The sequence below is a fragment of the Bos grunniens genome, chromosome 17 (assembly GCF_055505025.1).
Source record: "Bos grunniens cultivar Pamir isolate PY7600 chromosome 17, Bosgru_T2T1.0, whole genome shotgun sequence".
NCBI lineage: Eukaryota > Metazoa > Chordata > Mammalia > Artiodactyla > Bovidae > Bos > Bos grunniens.
In genome coordinates, this window is record NC_141181.1 from 65,316,578 (window position 1) to 65,337,987 (window position 21,410).

At 49.2% G+C, this 21,410-nt stretch overlaps 1 protein-coding gene across 1 annotated transcript; it reads left to right on the plus strand.

The window, feature by feature from the left end:
• Positions 1 to 729: 729 nt before the first annotated feature.
• LOC147355660 (uncharacterized) lies at positions 730 to 20,440 on the plus strand. Its single transcript, XM_086346153.1, is given in 7 exon segments — positions 730 to 817; positions 17,391 to 18,932; positions 18,935 to 19,141; positions 19,144 to 19,390; positions 19,392 to 19,611; positions 19,613 to 19,937; positions 19,940 to 20,440. Coding segments are annotated over 7 exon segments (3,000 nt in total). The 3' UTR covers positions 20,311 to 20,440.
• The last annotated feature ends 970 nt before the right edge of the window (positions 20,441 to 21,410 follow it).

The window sequence follows — 21,410 nt, forward strand, 5'->3', positions numbered from 1 at the left end:
CAGATGCACTCTCCCCTCTACACGTGCAGGTCTCGGGGCAGCCCCTCCACTGGGGGGCTTGGGTCTCCTGCCCTCAGGTTTCCTCCCGGTTTGAGGGCGCTGCTCCCAGGGGTCGGGAAGTTAGAGAGGACGTCCCCCCAGCTCCCTCCACAGGCTCCCAGGTCCTCCCACAGAGCTGAGGGGGAGCACACCCTGGAGCACCTTTCTAGCCTCCACTCCTCCCCCACATCCCAAATCCCGGGGCCAGCTGCCCCCTCGAGCCCCTCCACAGCCAGCAGGAATCCTCCAGGATGCTGTGAACGACTGCGGGGCCGGCTGCACACCCCTGTCCTCACAGTCCTGCTGACCCGGTCCCCTGGGAGTGACCTGCCCCAGGACAGCGCCTCTGGGCAGCGGGGCCAGGGGTCACAGCTCTTCTCAGAAGCCCCTGCTCCCGCCAGACAGTGCCTGCTCCTGCCCGACTGCACCCCAGCCCAGCCCGCCCTGCGACCTTCCCCCAGGCCAGCCCAAGTCCCCGCCTCCCCGTCCCCAGTCCTTCCAAGGCTCCGGGACTAACCCTGGCCAGGACTGGGGATTTATGTGACCAACACCTGCTGAGGACGACCCCTGTTGCATCGCTTGCAGACCCAGAGAATTTGGACAAGTTACTTTACCTCTAAGCTTGTGTTCATCTTCAGAACGTATATACAGATTTGCTGTGAGTCTCAAATGTCTCTCAAGAACCTAAAGATGCCCCAGGATGGGACAGTCACTCGCTACATGGAGTTAGCTGTCAGTCTCTGCCACAGAGCCCAGCACAGCCAGGCAATCAACCGTGGTAGGGGTTCCCAGGGTAGGGATGCGGGAGTGGAACACCCGTGATTACGCCTCTTTCCATGCTCCCATGTTAGAGAACACTGATGGATGGAGGTTGACAAGGAGACAGGAAACGGGCTTTTACTCGAGAGAGAAAAACAGGGAGGTTAAGTCGTGAAGGGAGGGGGAGGAACAGAAGGCAATGCATGCAGTGACATGGGGACAGTAGTGACTGCCTTCTTGGAGGAGCAGGATGACGCAGGCATTCATTCTCGGCCACACACAGAATGCGGGCCGGGAAACGACACTGGAGATCGTAAGCCCACCCCCCTCATTGCAAAAGTGACAGGGTCCCGGCCCCAGGGGAGAAGGCATAGCAGGGGGTGGGCGCAGAAAAGGCCCAAAGGTCGGGCTTCAGCCCTGCCGGGAGCAGCAGGAGCAGCAGGACCTCGCGTTCTCAGCCAGGCCCGGACCCTTCCGCCTTTTTCTTTTCCCAAGGCCTCTCCACCCCCATTCTTGCAATTCTCCGTGTGGGGCATTACTTGGTGGATTTTGAAGCCTCTTAAAGAGAGAGCAACAATCTGCATGTGATTTATTCCTCTTTTTTAAATTCTCACCCTCTTATTCATAAGCTCCTCTTTCTCTCTCCTGTCCTCTCCTTCCCTCTTTTTCTGCTTCTCATTCAGAAAGACTTGGTCTCATCCAGGCACTTGAGGCCCTGGCACCGGCTATAAAATCTATACAATAATCTCCCTGCAGCCCTCCTCCCCCATTACCCTGGCTCCTGACACGTCCACCCTCAACCCCTGTCTAGAATCAGTGAATTCTATGGAAAGGGTAACCCCGAGTACCCCTCCAAGCCCACCCCGCCCCACCCCCATGCCCACCCTACCACCTCCAATCCCTACCCAACCCGTCCAACTTCCAGCCCCCACGCTACACCCCTCAGCCTCAGGCCCAGGCAAGAGGAGGGGCTTGGGTGTCAGAAGGGCTGGCCCCACCCGGCTGGAGGGACCCCCAGGACATCTGGCTCTGCCCTGGACCTCCCCCACATCACTGCCGCTTCTGCCATCCATGGGTGTCCTGCCCTGAGCAGCTGTGGACACACACAGTTGTTCCTTGCCCTCCAGCCGTCAAATTCTCTAGTCCTGGACTCAAGAGAAAGGATGAAGTAAAAGGGGATGAGGAAGAACAAGAAGAGGAAATGCGAGCATGGAGCGGGCAGGAGGAAGAGCAGAAGGCAAATAAGTGCACACACCTCCCCTGCCACCCCTGGCTTTTTTTTTTCTTGGCGCTTCAGGAAAACCCAAAACCAGAGAAGAGCATGGAGGTGGCCATCTCTATGTGTGAGCACAACAGCAGAGACAAGAGTATAGTGGTCATCCACACACGCAACTGGTGGATGACCTGAGCACAACTCATCAGGGAATGGTCCCCGTTCCATAGAACCCGAGATGCCAGGCTCCTACATTCAGGGCGGGGGCGGGGGGCGGCCAGCGGGACAAGCAATGTACGTCATCCCTGGAGGTATTGTTCACATCGTGTTCTCTGTAAAGGGTGTCCCTGGCATGGTTCAGCATCTCCCTCTGTAGGACCCGGCCTTGCCCTCCCAGCCAGCCAAGGTCAGCAGGCCACATCCCCAGTTAGTCACGTGATGTGGTGAGATAACAAGGATGGCCCGGGTACCCCTGAGTGCAGGCTTCCTGGGAGAGGGTGAGAAGAACAGACACCCCGGGGCTCCTTCTCGTAAGCAGACAGCTCCCTTGTGGGCGTGCAGCCGCCCTGACATCAAGCAGGGGACCCTGCAGAATCCACACCTGGCTGGGATTTACCCAACTACCCGCCCCAGCCTCCGTGGAGCCCCATGGAACAGCCCGGGTCACCTCACGGCACCATTTCTCAACTTCAGGTTCTATTGATTTTTAATAGACGTGTGAAAATTGAATACAACACACACACACAAATGAAGGCCAATTCAAAGCAATGCTAATTCAGCGTGCAGTAAAGAGCCAGTCTTCCAAATTAATAATCTTAAAATTAAATATCGAGTGGATCTGGTTTCATGGCACTCTGAAAAGCGGTGTCTTCTGTAAACTTTTCATGTTGGGATGGGGTTAAGTGGTGAAACCTATGATCCTGTCACAGCAGAAGAAACACAGGCAAGTTTGGCTGGGATGTTAAAGAAAAAGGGTTCTTAGGGGAAAAGGGAACGTTGTGGTTCTCTGACCATTTCCACTGACTCAACGGACATGAGTTTGAGCAAGCTCCAGGAGCTGGTGATGGACAGGGAAGCCTGGCGTGCTGCAGTCCGTGGGGTCACAAAGAGTCGGACGTGACTGAGTGACTGGACTGAACCGACCATTTCCACTGTGTGGGTCTCCCGATGAGTCGGCTGAGTAGGGCTGGAGGGACGGGGTTATTTACCACGTCCACCCGTGTCATCAGACCTCCCGCTCTCAGAGCGCCCAGACGGAGGGACCCAGCGTTTCCTTTCATCCTGGAGCCCCAGAGCCTCCCCGTTCCTCTGCATCGCTTACACTGTTTCATAGGACCAGTCACTTGAACACTGCCTGGCCAAACGCCCAGGTTAAATCACCCCTTCAGAACATCTCTCCACTACTAGACCCACGTTTAGTACAGAGCAACAAACAGGGGTGCCCTGGGGATGTGACCCCTGGGGGAGCCAGGGCCCAGGTCTGACTAGCCCCCTGGGTCCCGCACACGGACCAGGGAGCCCACCCACCTCTCCACTGCATGTGTGTGGCAGGTTCTGGTGCGACACCTGCGAAGGACCCGGAGGACTCATCCTGAGACTCAGAGGGGATGGAGCTTCCAGTGTCTGGAAGCTTAAATGAGACACATGAGGTGAAGGAAGGAGGGCCACCTCCCTACGCCTCCTGAGTTAGCTGTTTCGTGCGACTTTTCTTCCCTGATATGATCTGTATGGGTTCAGCATTAGTTTCCTATATATGTTTTATATTTAACCCTTTTAATATCAAGCAAAGTTGAGCTCCTACTGGGTTTATTTTTTAAACATTTGTATGTAAAATAACACACAAGTATAGAAAAAGCACCCTCAACAAAGGGAGGGCTCAGTGGATTGCAATGGGTGCTCCACTTTGAGAAGTAGTCGTGTTTTCCTCTGTAAAAGCCCAGGTGCTTCTGAAAAGCTCCTCTTACAACTTCCTAATCCCTGACCTCAGACGTCCACAGCACAAGTCCCAAAGGCATTGGATTCTCCCAGCTCTCCAGCTCCCTCCACTTCTTTCCAGGTGTGTTGCCACACTAATTTTGAGCTAACTGTGTGTAAATCATTGTGCTTGCAGCATGCACGGATAACTGATTTCATTCTTATAACCTGATAAGTTAGTGACTCCTCTACTTCCCTTCTTCAGAGGGCTGCCAGCATGCTGGGGATATCCTGTGTACTGAACTGGGTGTTCGACAGATGTGCTTATATTTACAAGATCATAAAGCTCTATACTTAAGACCTGTGCCCTGTACCATGTACCAAATAAGCTTCTGTTGAAAGAAATGCAAAAAAGAAAAAAAAATTCCACAAAACAGACTTCAGGCCCAGATGGCTAGCTCTGATTTCTACCAAACATTTAAGGTAGAAGTTGATGCCCATCTCCTAACACACTCTTCCAGGGAACAGATATAGAGAAAATACACCTGACACTGCCTTTATCGGACCAGGAGAGCACTGTCTCAACCTCAGCAGTAGACATCAGTAGACAAAGACAACAGCATCAGACAAAGAAAATTACAGGCCAAATGGTCCTGAATGTTGATGTCAAAATCCAAAGCCAAATATCAGCAATCTGAATCCAGAGGTCTTCGGAAAGGAAGGAAGCTGGGATTTCCTGGCAGGATTTCCATTGGTTGATGTGGACAGGACCGCTGGGTATTCGGGTGCTGCCTGGGGGAGTGAAGGGACAATGCCATCAGGTTAGAGGAATGAGCCTTCAGTGACAGAGGTGTGGAGGGCCTGATCTTTCAAGGAAATTCTTTGCAGAGTATTGGACGGCTTTGGGGTCAGGGATCAACTCAAAGGAGGCAGCTGGGTCAGGCATGTGCCCTCCTGTTGGCTAAGACCCCTCTTGTCCTCGGAGCAACCGTGGGGCAGGAGGATTGAGGGGCCGAAGGGAGCAGAGTCCTGGGCTCTGGGGTCCAGGGCACCATCTAGAGGATTTAGGGTTTCAGAGTTTTCTGTCCCCAGGGGACCAACTACATTCGTGTCCCACATCCATCTGTCATCAGCTTTGAGACTCTGGGAAAGTCACTGAAAATCTAGACATTTTAGTGCCATGTATATATGGATCACAGCACCTGCCCTGAGAGTTTCCTCCCTGCCCCCATGGCTGATGTGGGGATCACAGGAGATGACAGATACTCTTCACAAGCTGCAAAGCATCGCACCCAGAACCTGCCCCCATCCTCTGCCCTGTGGCATCCAGGAGGCAGCACTTCTACATTTCTTGCTTATTCTTCCAGACGTTTAATTTCTGAACACTTAGGTAGCACCTATGAAGGACCAGTCGTTTTTCTTCAGCGTCTACCTGACTTTTTGTATTAAGCTTCATCATGTTATACTAATACGTGGGCCCATTAATATTCCATATCACAGAACAGGGAACTGAAGACAGAGAGGTTAAGTAATCTTCCCAGATTCACGTGATGCCTGGTATGATCTGAACCCAGATCATCAGGCACCAGCCTCCACGCCCTCAGTCACTGTGCTGTGTGCCATTTCTATATTATCTCATCTCAATAAAGTCATGTTCCAGTGCGATCCGTGCTGAATATTTTGGATGTATTAACTGTACACCGCATTGTAACATTCTTCTCCCCAGCTTTGATTCAGCTGACTCCCCTAGGCAGCTGGCGATCAAGGGGAACAGAAGTGGGAACAGAAGTGGGGCCTGGGAATGAACTGATATTTCCCCATGGTCTTCTCCCAGGAATATGTCAATAGTTCTGCTTTGAACGTATTTTCCAGTGTTGTGGCCCGGTTAACCAAAAGAAAAGGATCACAAGGGATTCAGACACTGGACGCACAAGAATATCATGTGCAGTCAGGATGGTCTGCTCACCATTCCCAGTCGTGGTTCAGACGCATCAGAATTCACTTCTGGCCAAACCACAGGTAGGGGCACATGTGTGCCACCCCCACTAACCACTCCATTGAAGGTGCTGTGGAAATAACACCAGTGAGTAGATTCAGGAGGAAAGGCTGTGGTTTATACAGCAGAGCCTGGATCTGGGAGAGCGAGGACTGGGCAGAGATGGTGCCCACTCAGAACCAGTTCAGCCACTGCCCGCCCCCAACCAGGCCTTAGTCCAGGCTACTCCAACCATTGGTCAGGTTTTAGTCAGTGAGGAACTGGGGCCCACAGACTTCATTCAGTAAGCCCCCAAAACACCACCAGCCCAGGAGATCCCGTTCCCAGCTAGTGAGTAGCCACTGCTCCTCATCCAGGTTAGGTCAGTTGAAGATGATGCGAATTCTCTGTGCAACTGTCATGTGGGCAGTTGGTTTAGAATGTCTTGGGTTCTGAGCCAATTAGAGTCCAGCAGACTACTGGTCATTCAGGGTGGTCACCTGACCACCAGGAAGTCTCATTGCAAAGCAGCAGCAGATAGAATCATGTGCTGAGGGGGAGGGGAGGGGGCAAGATGCATGTTCTCATCTCCCGGTCCATCAGGGGGTCTTGGGGGGAAAGGCAGTGTATTTGGGCTCAGGGATTGAGTCAGGAGTTGGGCTGAGATTTGAGCCATTTTCTTGGGCCAGGCACCTCCTCTGGGTACCAGCTGTCTCCCTGCTGTGGGAAGGGAGTGAGGAGAGCTCTTGGTTTGTGTATCCAGGGCACGATCTCATGTCCAGGGGTTCAGGAATCTCCATCCCCAGGGAATCATCTCCCTGTCTTGCTTCATACCCATCACTCATGAGTGTTGTGACTCTGGGCAAGTTACTCAGTCTCTCTAAATTTCAGTCTCCTGAACCGTAAAATATGGATCACCCCCTACTCTGCCCACCCCACAGTGCACTCTGAGAAATAATATTCTTTTCACAAGCTTTACAATCAATGTAAATAAGTACGTTCTGTCCTGTTCGTAGCCTCCTAGGTGCCCTTTCTGGAGACATTCTGCTTTTGCTTCCAGACACTTAATACTTGATCACTTATGTAGGTAGCACTTAGGAAGTATCTTATCATTTTTCTTCAGGCTCAGTATTTACTAATTTTAGAACATAATACAAATAAGCAGGTCCTGTTAATATTTCCACATTACAGACCAGGGAACTGAGAAACAGCAAGTCTAAGCAATCAACCTTCATAGGTACCTGGGACTTTCAAATGGGACACGACTTCAGGCCATCAGGCACCAGCACCTATTCTCTCAGTAAGTTGTGCTGACTTTGTATTGTCTCATCTAAAGTGATTGTTCCCATGCAATCAGCCCGTTGGGTATTTTAAGTGCACACTGAAATATAAGGTCCATCTTCGTAAGCCCTACTGTGATTCAGGGGGCTCCCTGGGACAGTTAATGATGAGATCTAAAGTGTGTCCTGGAAACAAGTTAAGACTTTTGCCAGGAAGATGTCAACAAACTCTCACTATTGTGAATGAATTTCCGAGGACCATGTTTCAAGCAAATGAAGAAAAAGAGACAGTGGATTCAAAGCAAGGATACATACAGGGATTGAATATACCCTGGGTATGAAGAATATATACTGGCATTCAACAGCCCTAAATGAGCATTTAGTTCCAAAGGGTTGAGTCTCAAATATCAATCACCTCATACAAGCCACTCCATTGAAGTCACTGTGGGAATTTCATTGTGAAATTGATCACGAATAATGACTGTATCTTACTCATGTACCATGTTGAGAGACAAACTATAAAAATGTTAAGTTGCAGTTTCTTTATTGAGATATAATTAACATTCCATAAATTCACACTTTTTAAAACTGTACTATTTGGTGGCTTTTTATCTTGAGGTTTTGCAACCAACACCCCTAATTCCAATACATTTTCGTCATCCCCAAAAGAAACCCTGTAGTATCAGTCATTCTTGCTGTCTCTACCCCTTTCATCTCAGCTCTGGTCCTGTCTCTATGGATCTTCCTACAATGGATGTTTCATATATTATATGTGGCTGAATAATATTGTATGGATATAACACATTTTGTTTTTCCAGATATCAGGTGATGGACAGTTGGATTGTTTCCACTTTTTGACTATTACAAATAGGGATACTATAACACTCATGTACAAGCTTTTGCATGAACATATGCTTTTATTTCTCCTGGACATACACCCAGGAGTGGAATTTCTGGGGCATTTGGTATCTCCGTGTTTAACTTTTTGAGGAACTGCCGAACTATTTTCTTTTTTATATTTGTACCAGGAATGTTTGAAGGTACCCATTTACCCATATTATTTCCAACACTTAAAAAAAAAAATCAACTGTATCCATACTAATGGGTATGAAGTGGTGGTATCTCACTGTAGTTTCAGTTTGTATAATTTTGACTAACTCTGAACTATGTTCCCGTGATTATTGACAATCTGTGTCTCTTCTTTCGAGGAGTATCTATGCAGGGTCTTTCATTTTTCAGATTTGGTTGGCAGTTTTTGTTTTTGTTGCATGTGGGCTTTCACGAGTTGCAGAGCAAGCAGGGGCTACTCCCTCCTTGTGGTGGGTGGGCTTTTCCTTGTGGTGGCTTCTCTTGTTGCCCAGCGCAGGGAGCTCGGGCTTCAGAGGTTGTGGCACGTGGGCTCAGTAGTTGTGGTTCCCTGGATCTAGAGCACAGGCTCAATAGCTGTGGTGCATGGGCTTAGTTGTCCCACAGCATGTGGGATCTTCCTGGATCAGGGATCGAACCCATGATCGATCATGGCAGGCGGATTCTTTACCATGTGCTGCCAGGGAACCTTGACATTTTATTGCTGAATAGCCAGTGTTCTTTACATATTATGAGCACTAGACTTTAACAGACTTGATTTGCAAATATTTTCTTTCATTCTGAAGGTTGTATTATATTTTCCTTGGTGGTGTTCTTTGAAACACAAAGGATTTCAGTTTTTATAAAGTCCTATTTATTTTTCCTTTTGTTGTTTGTGCTTTTGCTATCATATTTAAGAGTTCATAGCCAAATCCAAAAATAAAGACTTATCCCCCTTTTTCTTCAGAAATTGGTAGTTTAGCCCTTACATTTAAGTCTTTGATCCATTTGTAATTCAAGTCGATTCTATCTGATATTGGCATAGACACTCTTGCTGTCTTTTGGTTACTATCTGGGTTTTCTCATTGAGTTTTTTTCTTATTATTCCTTTTTCCATCCTTTAATTTTCAAAATGTCTGTGTCTTTGAATCTTAAGTGAGTCTCTTATAGACAGCATATAGTTGGATTATATGTTCTTCCCTATTCTGCCAATCTCTATATTTTGATTGGAGAGTTTAATCCATTTACATTTAAAATAATTACTAAGAAAAGGCTTAGTATTTCTGCTATTGTGCTATTTGCTTTCTATATGCCCAAAGCATTTTTACCTCTCATTTCCTGCATTCCTATCCTTTTTGTGTGTTTAGCTGATTCCTTACAGTTAAATATTTAAATTACTTTCTCACTTCCTTTTGTGTATATTTCACAGCTATTTTGTGTTTACCATGGGGATTACCTTTAACATCCTAAAATGAAAACACTAACTTGAATTTATTTTATTTAATTATTATTTTATTTTGCCCATTCTGGGACTTAGTTACAACATGCAGGATCTTTAGTTTCGCCATTCAAACTCTCAGTTGCAGCATGTGGGATCCAGTTTCCCAACCAGGGATCAAACCCCCCTTGCATTGGGAGTGAGGGGTCTTAAGTCTTAACCACTAGACTAATAGGGAAGTTTCAAAGCACCTAAGTTGACTCTAGATCAGGTTAATCTCAATAACATCCAAGTTCATAAAGCTAAAAAATCATCCCACCATCTCAAAGCAAAAGAGACCATCTCTAAAACACATTATAATGAAACTGTAGAAAATCAAAGGATAAAGAATTCTAAGGCAGGTGAGAAAAGATTTGAACCTACCTAGGAACCCTCACTAGACTATCAGATTTCTCAGCAGAAACCCTATAGGCCAGGAGAGAGTAAAATGACATATTCAACATGTTGAAAGAAAAAATATGCCAACCCAAAATACTCTATATCATCAAAGTAATCCTTCAGATATGAAGGAGAGATATTTTTCTAGGCAGACAAAAGCTGAGGGAGTTCATCACCATTAGACCTGCCTTGAAAGAAATGTTGAGTTCTTCAAGCTGAAATGAAAAAACAATCAGCAACACAAAAACGTATGAAAGTATACAACATACTGGTAAAGGTAAATATACAATCAGACTTCGAAAACTCTAAATCTGTATTGCTGCTGCTGCTGCTGCTGCTAAGTCGCTTCAGTCGTGTCCGACTCTGTGTGACCCCAGAGACCGCAGCCCACCAGGCTCCCCCGTCCCTGGGATTCTCCAGGCAAGAACACTGGAGTGGATTGCCATTTCCTTCTCCAATGCATGAAAGTGAAAAGGGAAAGAGAAGTCGCTCAGTCGTGTCCAACTCTTAGTGACCCCGTGGACTGCAGCCCACCAGGCTCCTCCATCCATGGGATTCTCCAGGCAAGGACACAGGAGTGGGTTGCCATAGGAAGGTGCATTAATCAAATTATAAAGATCAAAGGAAAAGAGTATCTAAACTACAGTTACTGTGAAGCACCGCTATGAACAAAGCGAGTGGAGGTGATGGAGTACAAGTTGAGCTATTTCAAATCCTAAAAGATGATGCTGTGAAAGTGCTCCACTCAATATGCCAACAAATCTGGAAAACTCAGCAGTGGCCACAGGACTGGAAAAAGTCAGTTTTCATTCCAATCCCAAACAAAGCCAATGCCAAAAAATGTTTAAACTACCACACAACTGCACTCATCTCACATGTTAGCAAAGTGATGCTCAAAATTCTCCAAGCTAGGCTTAAACAGTATGTGAATTGAGAACATCCAGATGTTCAAGCTTGATTTAGAAAAGGCAGAGGAACCAGAGATCAAATTGCCAACGTCTGTTGGATCATAGAAAAAGCAAGAGAATTCCAGAAAAATATCTACTTCTGACTATGCTAAAGCCTTTCTGTGGATCACAACAAACTGGAAAATTCTGAAAGAGAGGGGAGTACCAGACCACCTGACCTGCCTCCTGAGAAATCTGTATGTAGGTCAGGAGGCAACAGTTAGAACTGGACATGGAACGACAGACTGGTTCTAAATTGGGAAAGGAGTACATCAAGGCTGTATATTGTCATCACTCTGTTTATTTAACTTACATGCAGAGTACATTATTCAAAATGCCAGGCTGGATGAAGCACAAGCTGGAATCAAAATTACTGGAACCTGAGAAATACCAATAACCTCAGATATGCAGATGAAGAGGAACTGAAGAGCCTCTTGATGAAAGTGAAAAAGCTGGCTTAAAACACAACATTCAAAAAAGGAAGATCATGGCAACCAGTCCCATCACTTTACGGAAAATAGATAAGCAAACAACGGAAACACTGACAGACTTTCTTTTCTTGGGCTCCAAAATCACTGCAGATGGTGACTGCAGACATGAAATTAAAAGACGCTTACTCCTTGGAAGAAAAGCTATGGCCAACTTAGACAGCATATTAAAAAGCAGAGACATTACTTTGCTGACAAAGGTCCATCTAGTCAAAGCTATGGTTTTTCCACTAGTCATGTATGGATGTGAGAGTTGGACCATAAAGAAAGCTGAGCACTGAAGAATTGATGCTTTTCAACTGCACTGTTGGAGAAGACTCTTGGACTGCAAGGAGATCAAACCAGTCAATCCTAAGGGAAATCAGTCCTGAATATTCACTGGAAGGAATATACTGAAGCTCCAGTACTTTGACCACCTGATGCGAAGAACTGACTCATTGGAAAAGACCCTGATGCTGGGAAATATTGAAGGCAGGAGGAGAAGGGGATGGCAGAGGATGAGATGGTTGGGTGGCATCACTAACTTGATGGACATGAATTTGAGCAAGCTCTGGAAGTTGGTGATGGAAAGGGAAGCCTGGTGTGCTGCAGTCCATGGGATCATAAAGAGTCAGACACGACTGAGCGACTGAACTGAACTGAAAAATACTGTCAAGTATAAATTTTACTAATACAGTGATTCCAAAGGATAAAGGAGCAGGGCAGTGACCTTACTGAGGACCCACGATTGCCAAGTGTTCACTGTGCCCAGTCACCCTTTAATTATCACCACATCCTTGTAACCCAGAGATGTAGGTGAGCTGATTTGCCCTGTGTCACATCGCTAGGTGAGAGTCTTCTAGGACCAACAGTAGCTTTTGCAGAGACACCTGCTGTACTTTAATCACTTCTACCCTCAGACACATTCCTTTTATATTATTCTGTTTCCTTGGGTCAAAGAATCCAACTCCTGAATTAAGGTTAACCCACTCCAATCCTCTTGCCTGGAAAATCCCTTGGACGGAGGAGCCTGGAAGGCTGCAGTCCATGGGGTCGCTGAGGGTCGGACACGACTGAGCGACTTCACTTTCACTTTTCACTTTCATGCATTGGAGAAGGAAATGGCAACCCACTCCAGTCTTCTTGCCTGGAGAATCCCAGGGACGGGGGAGCCTGGTGGGCTGCCATCTATGGGGTTGCACAGAGTCGGACACGACTGAAGCGACTTAGCAGCAACAGCAGCAGCAGGAATTAGTAGCGGATCAACAGCCAAAATCACTTCATCCTTTGAATTCCCCAAGTAATGCTTTTAGTCACAAAAGTATAGAATTTAATATAGAAAATTAAAAATCAAGTGACCTTAGTGTTCACAGGTAAGCACTAATACATTTTAATGTACCATGATCATATTAAAACATTACTATGAAACATTTTCTTTCACATGCATTTATAAATGCATTTTTTATCAGAGTGCACATGGAGTGAATACTTATTATTTTATTGTCAAACAATCCTAATTTGTATTTCTTGGAAATCACCTCATTATCGAGTTGACTACTTAGCATAGTGCATTACATTCCTAAGCGTTCTGTGATTCCTAAGCATTCCAAGCATTATGTGATCGCTAGAAATTACCTAAATTTTTTATTGTGTTAAAAACACAACATGAGATCTCACCTCTTAAATTTTTAAATGCACCATGCAGCATTGTTACATGTTGTACAGCAGATCTCTAGAACTTATTCATTTGCCGAACTGGAAATTTATGCCTAGTTAACAACTTTTCGTTTCCCCTACCCCTAGCTTCTGCCAATCATCATTCTACTCTCTGTGTGTATACATTTGACTTTTTTTCTGGGGTTTTTTTTTGGGGGGTGATCCTTTTTTCAGCTCTATTGGATATCACTGATCAACAAAAGTGTGAGTTATTTACAATATGATTGAAAAAACACTGACCAACTTAAACTGGTTTTGCCTCTTTATATAGGTTGATTTGGGCTTCCTATGTGACTCTAGTGGTAAAGAACCTGCCTGCCAATGCAGGAAATTTAAGAGATGCAGGTTCAGTCTGTGTGTGGGTCAGGAAGATCCCCTGGAGGAGGGCACGGCAACCCATTTCAGTATTCTTGCCTGAAGAATCCCATGGACAGAGAAGCCCGGATGGCTACAGTCCATAGGGTCTCACAGAGTCAGACATGACCAAAGTGACTTGGCAAGGCATAGGTTGACTAATCAAACCTTGAGTCATTTTATAGAGACAGCACTGTTGCACACGCAAGACGGGAATCCATGTCTCCGGAAAACATCAGATCCTTAGGTTTACAGAACCTAAAGAAATCTTGTCACCGCAGTCCTTTACAGAGGAAGAAGTAGTACTTCAGGAAGGAAAAGCTGCCTTCCAGGTGCACGAGTCGGTTATATGGAGTGATTCAAGACTAGCCAGCCAGCTTCCAAGTTTGAAACTCCCTTAAGTCCTTAAATTTTGCCCCAAACACTGGATCAAGGAGACAGATTCCAGAGCCTTGCCTCCTGCCTGGCTCGGATCGACCTCACAATAGAGCTCTCTCTTTCCTCAAGACCCAGGAGTACAGTACTGGCTTCTTTGGGCATAGGGCAGCCAGCCCTTGTTCAGCAACCTGATTATTTGATGCACTGTGAAAGGACTTCCCCCATCAAGTTAACACACCTGGCACCTCACATATTTACCTTTTGGGTGGGGGAGGGGGTGTTCTCACTCAGCAAATGCCAATGATCCGATTCAGTGTTATCAACTGGAGTTGAGTTTAACTATTTCAGATACTTCATGAAAGTGAAATCTTGCAACTTCTGTCCTTCTGTGATTGGCTTGTTTCACTTGGCACAATGGAGCCATCTCACTTCTGGGCCTGTATCCAAAAGAATCGAAATGGGATCTCAAAAGAGATATTCTGCACTCCCATTTTTATGGCAGCATTAGCCACAAGGGCCAAGGTATGGAAACGACTTCATGTCCATTGACATATGGATAAAGAAAATGTGGCATACATACAGAATGGAATTATTTATTCAGCCCCAAAAGAAGAGGATACCTTGGCATATGCGACAACTTAAATACATTTATTTCTAAAGTAACAGCAGACTTCTGGTTGGGCCAAGACAGAGGAAGCCTCATACAACAACCTCTCTTATTGCAGATTACAAGTGAAATTCAAGACAAGAGGACAAAGAAACATGCGCTTGCAACTTTATGAAGTAAACACTAGCAGGCAGATAGGGCCTGGAAGTCCAAAGCTGAATACCAGCCTGTTAAGGGATAATGTCTCTTGTCTCCTAGCTTACCCAAAGCAGGTGATGTCCAACAGCAGCTTGAAAGTTAAAACTCTGGGATCCACCCCTTCTTTTCAGCCAGAAGAGTGAAGTGTGAGACTTACATAACGAGGAGTGAGGGAGGCCATCCCCATTAGTTTCTTTTCCTCCCTGGTTATCCCATCTCCCCTGCAGCCTCAGTGATGACACAGGCACCTAAACCCTGAGAGATGACCCGCATCTCTGGGCAAAGGAACAGGTAAAGAGGCTCCTGTTTTCTGAAGAGTGGTGGGGTGGGGGTCGGAAATGCCTGTTATTGTCCTTTCTTTTCTCTTGCTATTTCACCTGAAAGGTCAACCTGGCCACGAGAAACTGCAAGACAGCCTGGAGGCTGAAACACTTTGAGGAACATGTGAGAGGAGCCCTTGAAGCCTGAGAATGTGGGTAGAATCCTGAAGAGGAGAGGGTTAGAGAAGGCCTGTGCATGAACCAGCATAGGTCCTAGGCCTCCCTGAGCCTTATGCACAGACAAAGCCTTATACCTCACCCGACGAGGCAAAGCGGAGGCTTGGAGAAGTGAACTACAGTATGAACTGCCACTCAGCTCCCAGGTCAACACCTGATGGACATGTGCCGCATGGACACAACGTCCTAGAAACGGCCCCAGGCTGGAACAACGCAGACGACAAGGCACAGTATCTGCCAGAACACAGATTCACAGGCTTCTTCATAGAACAGCAGAGAGTAACGATCTACAGAGGCTTTTAATAGGAACCAGAGTCTTATAATAGGCAAACTGTCCAGGGTACCAGCCAAAATCCCACAACAGAGCATACAAAGAACTAGGAAAATCTGACCAGTTCTCAAGGGGAGAAGGCAATCAACAGACTCAGCCCTGAGAAGGAATTAGCAGCCGAAGCATCTGCTTCGTGGTTATCACCACTCTCAGTGAGGTTAAATTCTCTTGAATGGAAAGAAACAAGTTCTTCACAGAGAAGTAAAAACTACAGAAAAAAAAAAAAGCAAATGGGAATTTTAGAACTTAACATGCAAAATCAAACATTCACTGGATGGACTGAATAACGGAACAGAGAAAACAGAGGAAAGATTCAGAAAACCTATGAATCAATGGAAATGGCACAATCTGAAAAACAAAGAGGAAAAATGACTGAACGAACATTGTCTCAGAGATGGGAGAAACAATAAGTTCGAATTTTGTGCCATTGGAGGGTCTAAAGGAAAGGTGCAGAATAAAATATATGAGGAAAATAATGGTTGAAAATGTCACTGATTTAGAGACACAGATCTAAGCTCAGAAAACCTCACCCTGACACAATCAATCTGATAAAAAAAAGAAGCAAATGTGAAGAGTAATCTTGAACACAGTCAAGGAAAATGACCTGTTACACATCAGAGAATACCAACTTGAAGGACTGTGACTTTTCATCAGAAAACAGAGGCCAAAAAAGAATGGAATAACATCTTCTTTAAAGTGTTGAAAAGATCACATCAGGACGTCATATCCTTAAAGCAAAGATACCCTTAAAGATTGAAAGCCAAACAAAACTCAAAATGATGGCTGATGGAGACAATAGAAAACTAAGAGAATTCTTTACCAATTTGCTATAAAAATGCATGAAAAGAACTTCAGGCTGAAGTCAAATAACACAAGAAAGTCTGAAACTTCAAGAACAAAGAAAGGGCAACTGAAATAAGTATCTGGATAAATTACCCTCTTATTTAATATATACATGACTTTTCTTTTTTCTTTTGGTCTCACCACGCAGCTTGAGGGATTAAGTTTCTTTACCAGGGATAGAACTCTGGCCCCAGGCAATGAATGCAGTGAGTCCTAACCACTGGATCACCAGGGAAATTCCCTGTATGACTTTTCAATGAAAAAAGGACATCACAGTCTCAGAGGGTGGCATTCAAATTATATAAAGGTGACACATATGACAACTATAAAAAAGAGTGTCAAGTAAAATAATCTATATGAATGTAAGTCTTCTGCATTTTATTTAATTGGTAAAATATTAACTCGACTGTTGGGCAACGTGTATACACAGTATTGTTCTGAGAACAAGTGAAAAATGACAAATTTAAGAAAAAGTGGACAATCTTAATAGTCCTGTGTTTAGGAGTTGTGGATAAGTTAGCTAAAACATTCCCATACATTCATTACAAGTTTTTCCCTGAGTTAATTGCCTAGGAGTGGGTTTATGGGTCATGGAGTAAGTATGGCCCTCTCTGCCTGCCCTGGCGGCTGCCTCGGGGTTCACCCCAGCAGGATCTGGGTGAGGTGGTCACTTCTGCTTTTAGCAGCTCTCCCCTCCATTGCTGCTAGAATTAAAAGCAGGAGGATGTACAGGCGCTGATGCCAAAGCTGCCACCCTGGGGGTGGGGGCTCACAGCCAGGAACCCTGCTCCTCTTTGTTGGGTGGAGACCCCCGAGACGTCTGGGACCCAGGCAGGAGAGAAGGGCCAGATGTCCTGCCAAGAAGCTCATCGCCCTCAAGGCAAACACTTCCAACCCTCAGACCCCAGGAGTTTCGGAAGCGCCAGACTGTCTAGGAGCGCATCTTCACCTGCGCACCACCCGGCCTCACTTGTCCTCTGCGCATGCGCCATCCTTCCAGCACGTTTTGCACCGAGCGCACGCGCCACATTCTTTGCTCACAGGTTCTAGAGCAGTGTCCCAGCAACACTCCAAGCAGTGCTTGCTTGCTTCGCCTTCAGCCAAGTTGGCAGCTGAACCAGAGCACTCCGAGCCCAGCTCTCTATCCAAGCGCCGAAAACCCACACGTGCCCTTTGGGCAGTTACCTGGGCAGGCCCTGCCGCTCATTCCCACCCCAGGCTCGGGGGGGCCAGCACCTGCCAGGAGGGCTCGACCGCCCCCAGCCCGATCCCCGCACCCGCCGATTTTCCGTGGCCAGCCCAGGTCACCCAGCTGTCACCCCGCTGTCCACTTGCAGGCCAGCCCACAAGTATCCGGTGACTCTGCATCTGCGCTTTGTCACAGCGTCTCTGAGACGGTGTTCTATGATTCCGCAGGCCCTGCGCTCCTTCCTGGGGGTCCTCACCTCCCTCTGCAGGCGACGCCATCAGAGGAAGGCGGTGCTGGGTGCTCGCATCTCCACGATGTGCTGCGACTCAGCGTCCGCAGAGGGCACGGTCACCGTGTGTGGTGGGCGCCAGCAGCAGGTCACCCCCGTGCCGCCCACCACACTGAGGTGTGCCCCGGGCTCCCGCACAGAAAAGATGGTGAGGAGGGCCCTGGGAGAGAGCGGGAAGGGCATGGCCCAGCAGGAGGAAGACCCCGCATTCACAGGGAAGGATCATCAGAAAAGGGGCCCCGATGGCTCTCGGGGTGCACGATCAACATTTAGGCCCCTGGGGGCCCAGAGAGACCTCTCTGCCTTCGTGCCCAAGCCTGGGCCTCTGCGGAGAAACCTCCACGCCAAGAGCTCAGTAGACAGATCCACCAAGAAACTCCAGACCTCTTGTGTGAGCTCCTGCCCCCAAGGAAACGCCATCACGAGCTCCTACAGCTCCACCCGAGGTTTCCCGCCAGGGCGGAGGAGGACGGGCCCCGGCATACCGCGAGGGCTGCCCCGGAGGTCCTCGAGGAAAGCAAGTGAGGCGGGCCTGCCGCCGCCCTGTGCCGCCCCGGTGGCTTCCCAGAGCAACAGCCGGTCTGACGAGGACGCGGAGGCAACCAGGGGGCAGAAACGAACTTGGGAGAACGGCGCCCCTACATCGGACAGTCCCAGGCCCGGAAGACGCAGGTTTCCTCTGCTGCGGCGCAGGCGAGGGGAGCCGCTGAGGCTGCCCCCACCCCCTGAGCTGGGTTTCCGAGTCACCGCGGAAGACCTGGACGCGGAGAAAGCAGCGGCGTTCCGGCGCATCAACAGCGCGCTGCGGGATGAGACCCCGGCCCGGCAGCCCTGCGGTCCCTTCCCCGCGCCCGCCGACCCTCCGGCCCCCGGCAGGGCTCCTCGGCCCGACAGATACCAGAGGGAGTCGGCCTCCCCAGCGCCAGTGGACACCCGGGCGTCTGCTGGAGGGGCCTCCTCTGCGCATCCCTGGTCAGGAGGGCGGCACGGCTCCCCCGGGCCCCTCTCCCCCTGGTCCCAGCCCCTCCCGGGCCCTCCTTCCCACTCACGCCCCACCCCCACCCCCCCCACCCCCGCCCCGTTCACCTTGCCCACCCGCACTTCCTCCCCAGGATCGGGCAGCGCGGGCCTGTCTGCTCGGCCCCCAAGCCCCTCTGCTCCTGCTTCAGCCCCCGCGCCAGGTACGGCGGGTGCGACGGAAAGCCTGGCTCCGGCCCGGCTGCGGCTTGGCTTCCCCGCTTCCAGCAGAAGCCCGTCTGGGGGCCTCTTACGAACATGGCAGGAGGAGGAGGCCCTTCCCAGCCCCCGGCGTGGGGCCCGGCTGCGGAGGATGCCAGACTGGCCTTCCCTGCAGCGCCCGGCTCCTCGGGCATGGGGTCCCCCACACCCATGTGCCTGGACTCTCCTGTCTTCACCCCCAGAGCCGCCCTCCCGTATCTGACCCTCGATCCCTGCCCCCCACCAGCCAGCTTATCCTGTCTGCTCTCCAAACCAGGCCCTCACCTTGCACATCTGGAGACCTGGCTCCCCACCTCGCTTCTGACACTGAGGTCACCTCCATGGACACCATTCCACTCTCCCAGTCTCCTCTCTTCGGGTCTCCCCCTGGCTCCAGTGGGAGCCTCTTCCCATCTTCCCAGGCCCTGCAGACGCCCCCCAGGGACAGCGCGGCCTGTCACAGTCAGCACCAGCCTGCCTGGACTCGGGTTCAGCGGCTCCTCTCACACCGGAGCCCCTGCCCAGCCCATCGCTGGGGCCCCTGATGTGCAGCATCAGGGAACCCCCGCCTGGGACCACTCTCCACACTATGGAAACCCGGCAGCTCCAGCCCTAACCGGGGACCCAGCCTCTGCTCCAGGCCCCCCAGCTCCACCCACCACCTCCCCCATGGGCACCCACCCATGCCAGCACCCAGCCGGCCTTGGCTGCCACCGCAGCTGTATTCCCATCCGGCCCAGCCCCTGCCCCTGGCTCTGCAGCTGACACCTGCATGCCCCAGGCCATGCCCAGTTCTGGGCCCAACAGTGGGCCACGCTGCTCCACAGTTGGTGGATTGAGCACAGCCCCCTGCAGGCCGGGGGTCTCGGCAGAACCTCGGAGCGTTAGGAGCAGAGCATCTGTCCTGAATCTGACCTGCCCCTTTGCAGCTTTCAGTATTTCAATGGAAAGAAGGGGAGCCCGGAGAACCACACACAGCAGAGTGGGAAGAGTGGCCTGCCACACTGGGGCCTTCCTGGCCAGAGCCCCTCCATGGTGACCATGGGGCCCAGGGCTAAGAATAAGCCCAGTGCTAAGAATAAGCCCGGCTTTGGAGGCTTTACTGCCCCCATCTTCAATCACATGCCTGGGGGTGCACCCAGGCAGAGCCCCCGTAGTTCCAGCTGAGAAGACAGCCCACCCCCACTCAAGGTTGCTTTCAGGGGTGTGTCTGCTCCAGCCTCTACCCCCAGCAGCCAGGAAACGCCATGCTATAGGGACCTATCACCTGCTCAGGACTTGGCTAGACAGAAGACCGTTGGGCCATCAACCAAGTCCTCCTCCCCCAGGGCGAGATCCACTCCCTTGGGGTCTAAGAGGTGGATGAAGACCTGAGCCGAGAACTTTGGGGACAGACAGTGTCTACCTTCCTCCCAGGCTGGGCCTCGTGTGGGCCCTGTTTCCATGTGAAACCCAAGTCTAGCCCTAACCCTTCTAACTCCAGAGCAAACCGGGCGCCTAGAGATACAGCACTCCGTTCCATTCCCCGGCCTTCCATCTTCCCCTCTCAAAGGTGGGTGGTTCGAGGCTGCTGTCCCATAGTCCTATCCCCTCCACTCCTGGAGCAGGGGGAGGCCCCCCGTTGCCTACACAGCTGACTCCTCCCTTCTCCCTGTTTTCCTTCCAGAACCTTTGTGTTAGCTTTGTAACATGAAAGTTTTGTTCTCATTCCAAATGTGGAATAGCATTGGCTTGTATGAGTGGTGACACGGAAAGCCAGACCTAAGTGTTTTAGACTTTCCGGTAGTCCTGTTCATGGGGTATGTAGAGCAGTACAACGCGATGACTACAAGGACCAAATATTAAAAGTTTAAGTGATGAAGTCCAGGATAATATGAGGCCAAGATAAGTCAGGGTAAACCGGATCATCCCTGTCTGTTGGAATTGCTCTTTCTCACCCACCTCTCTGACTTGAAGGAGTCTGGATCATCCTGAATGTACACCAGGAGCCCACATGCTATGCACTGGTCTTTTTTGTCTTTATTTTAGCCGAACCCATGGCATGCGGGATCTTAGCTCCCCAACCAGGGATCAGATCCGTGCACCCTGCATTAGCAATGTGGAGTCTTAACCTCTGGACTGCTAGATAAGTCCCCACCCTAGTCTTTTCTAATACAGCAAGTCTCTTTTTTCTTTCTTCTTTGCTCTTAGGATCCCAGGCAAATGACTGACCTATAGATACATCTCCCCTGGGCATCCCTGGTGGCTCAGCTGGTAAAAAATCTGCCTGCAATGTGGGAGACCTGGGTTCAATCCTTGGGTTGGGAAGATCCCCTGGAGAAGGGAACGGCTACCCACTCCCATATTCTGGCCTGGAGAATTCCATGGACTGTATAGTCCTTGGGGTCACAAAGAGTCGGACACGACTGAGCCACTTTCATACACCTCCCTTAAAGAGTATGGGATTGGCACTGAAGCTTCTGGAAAGGGGCAAA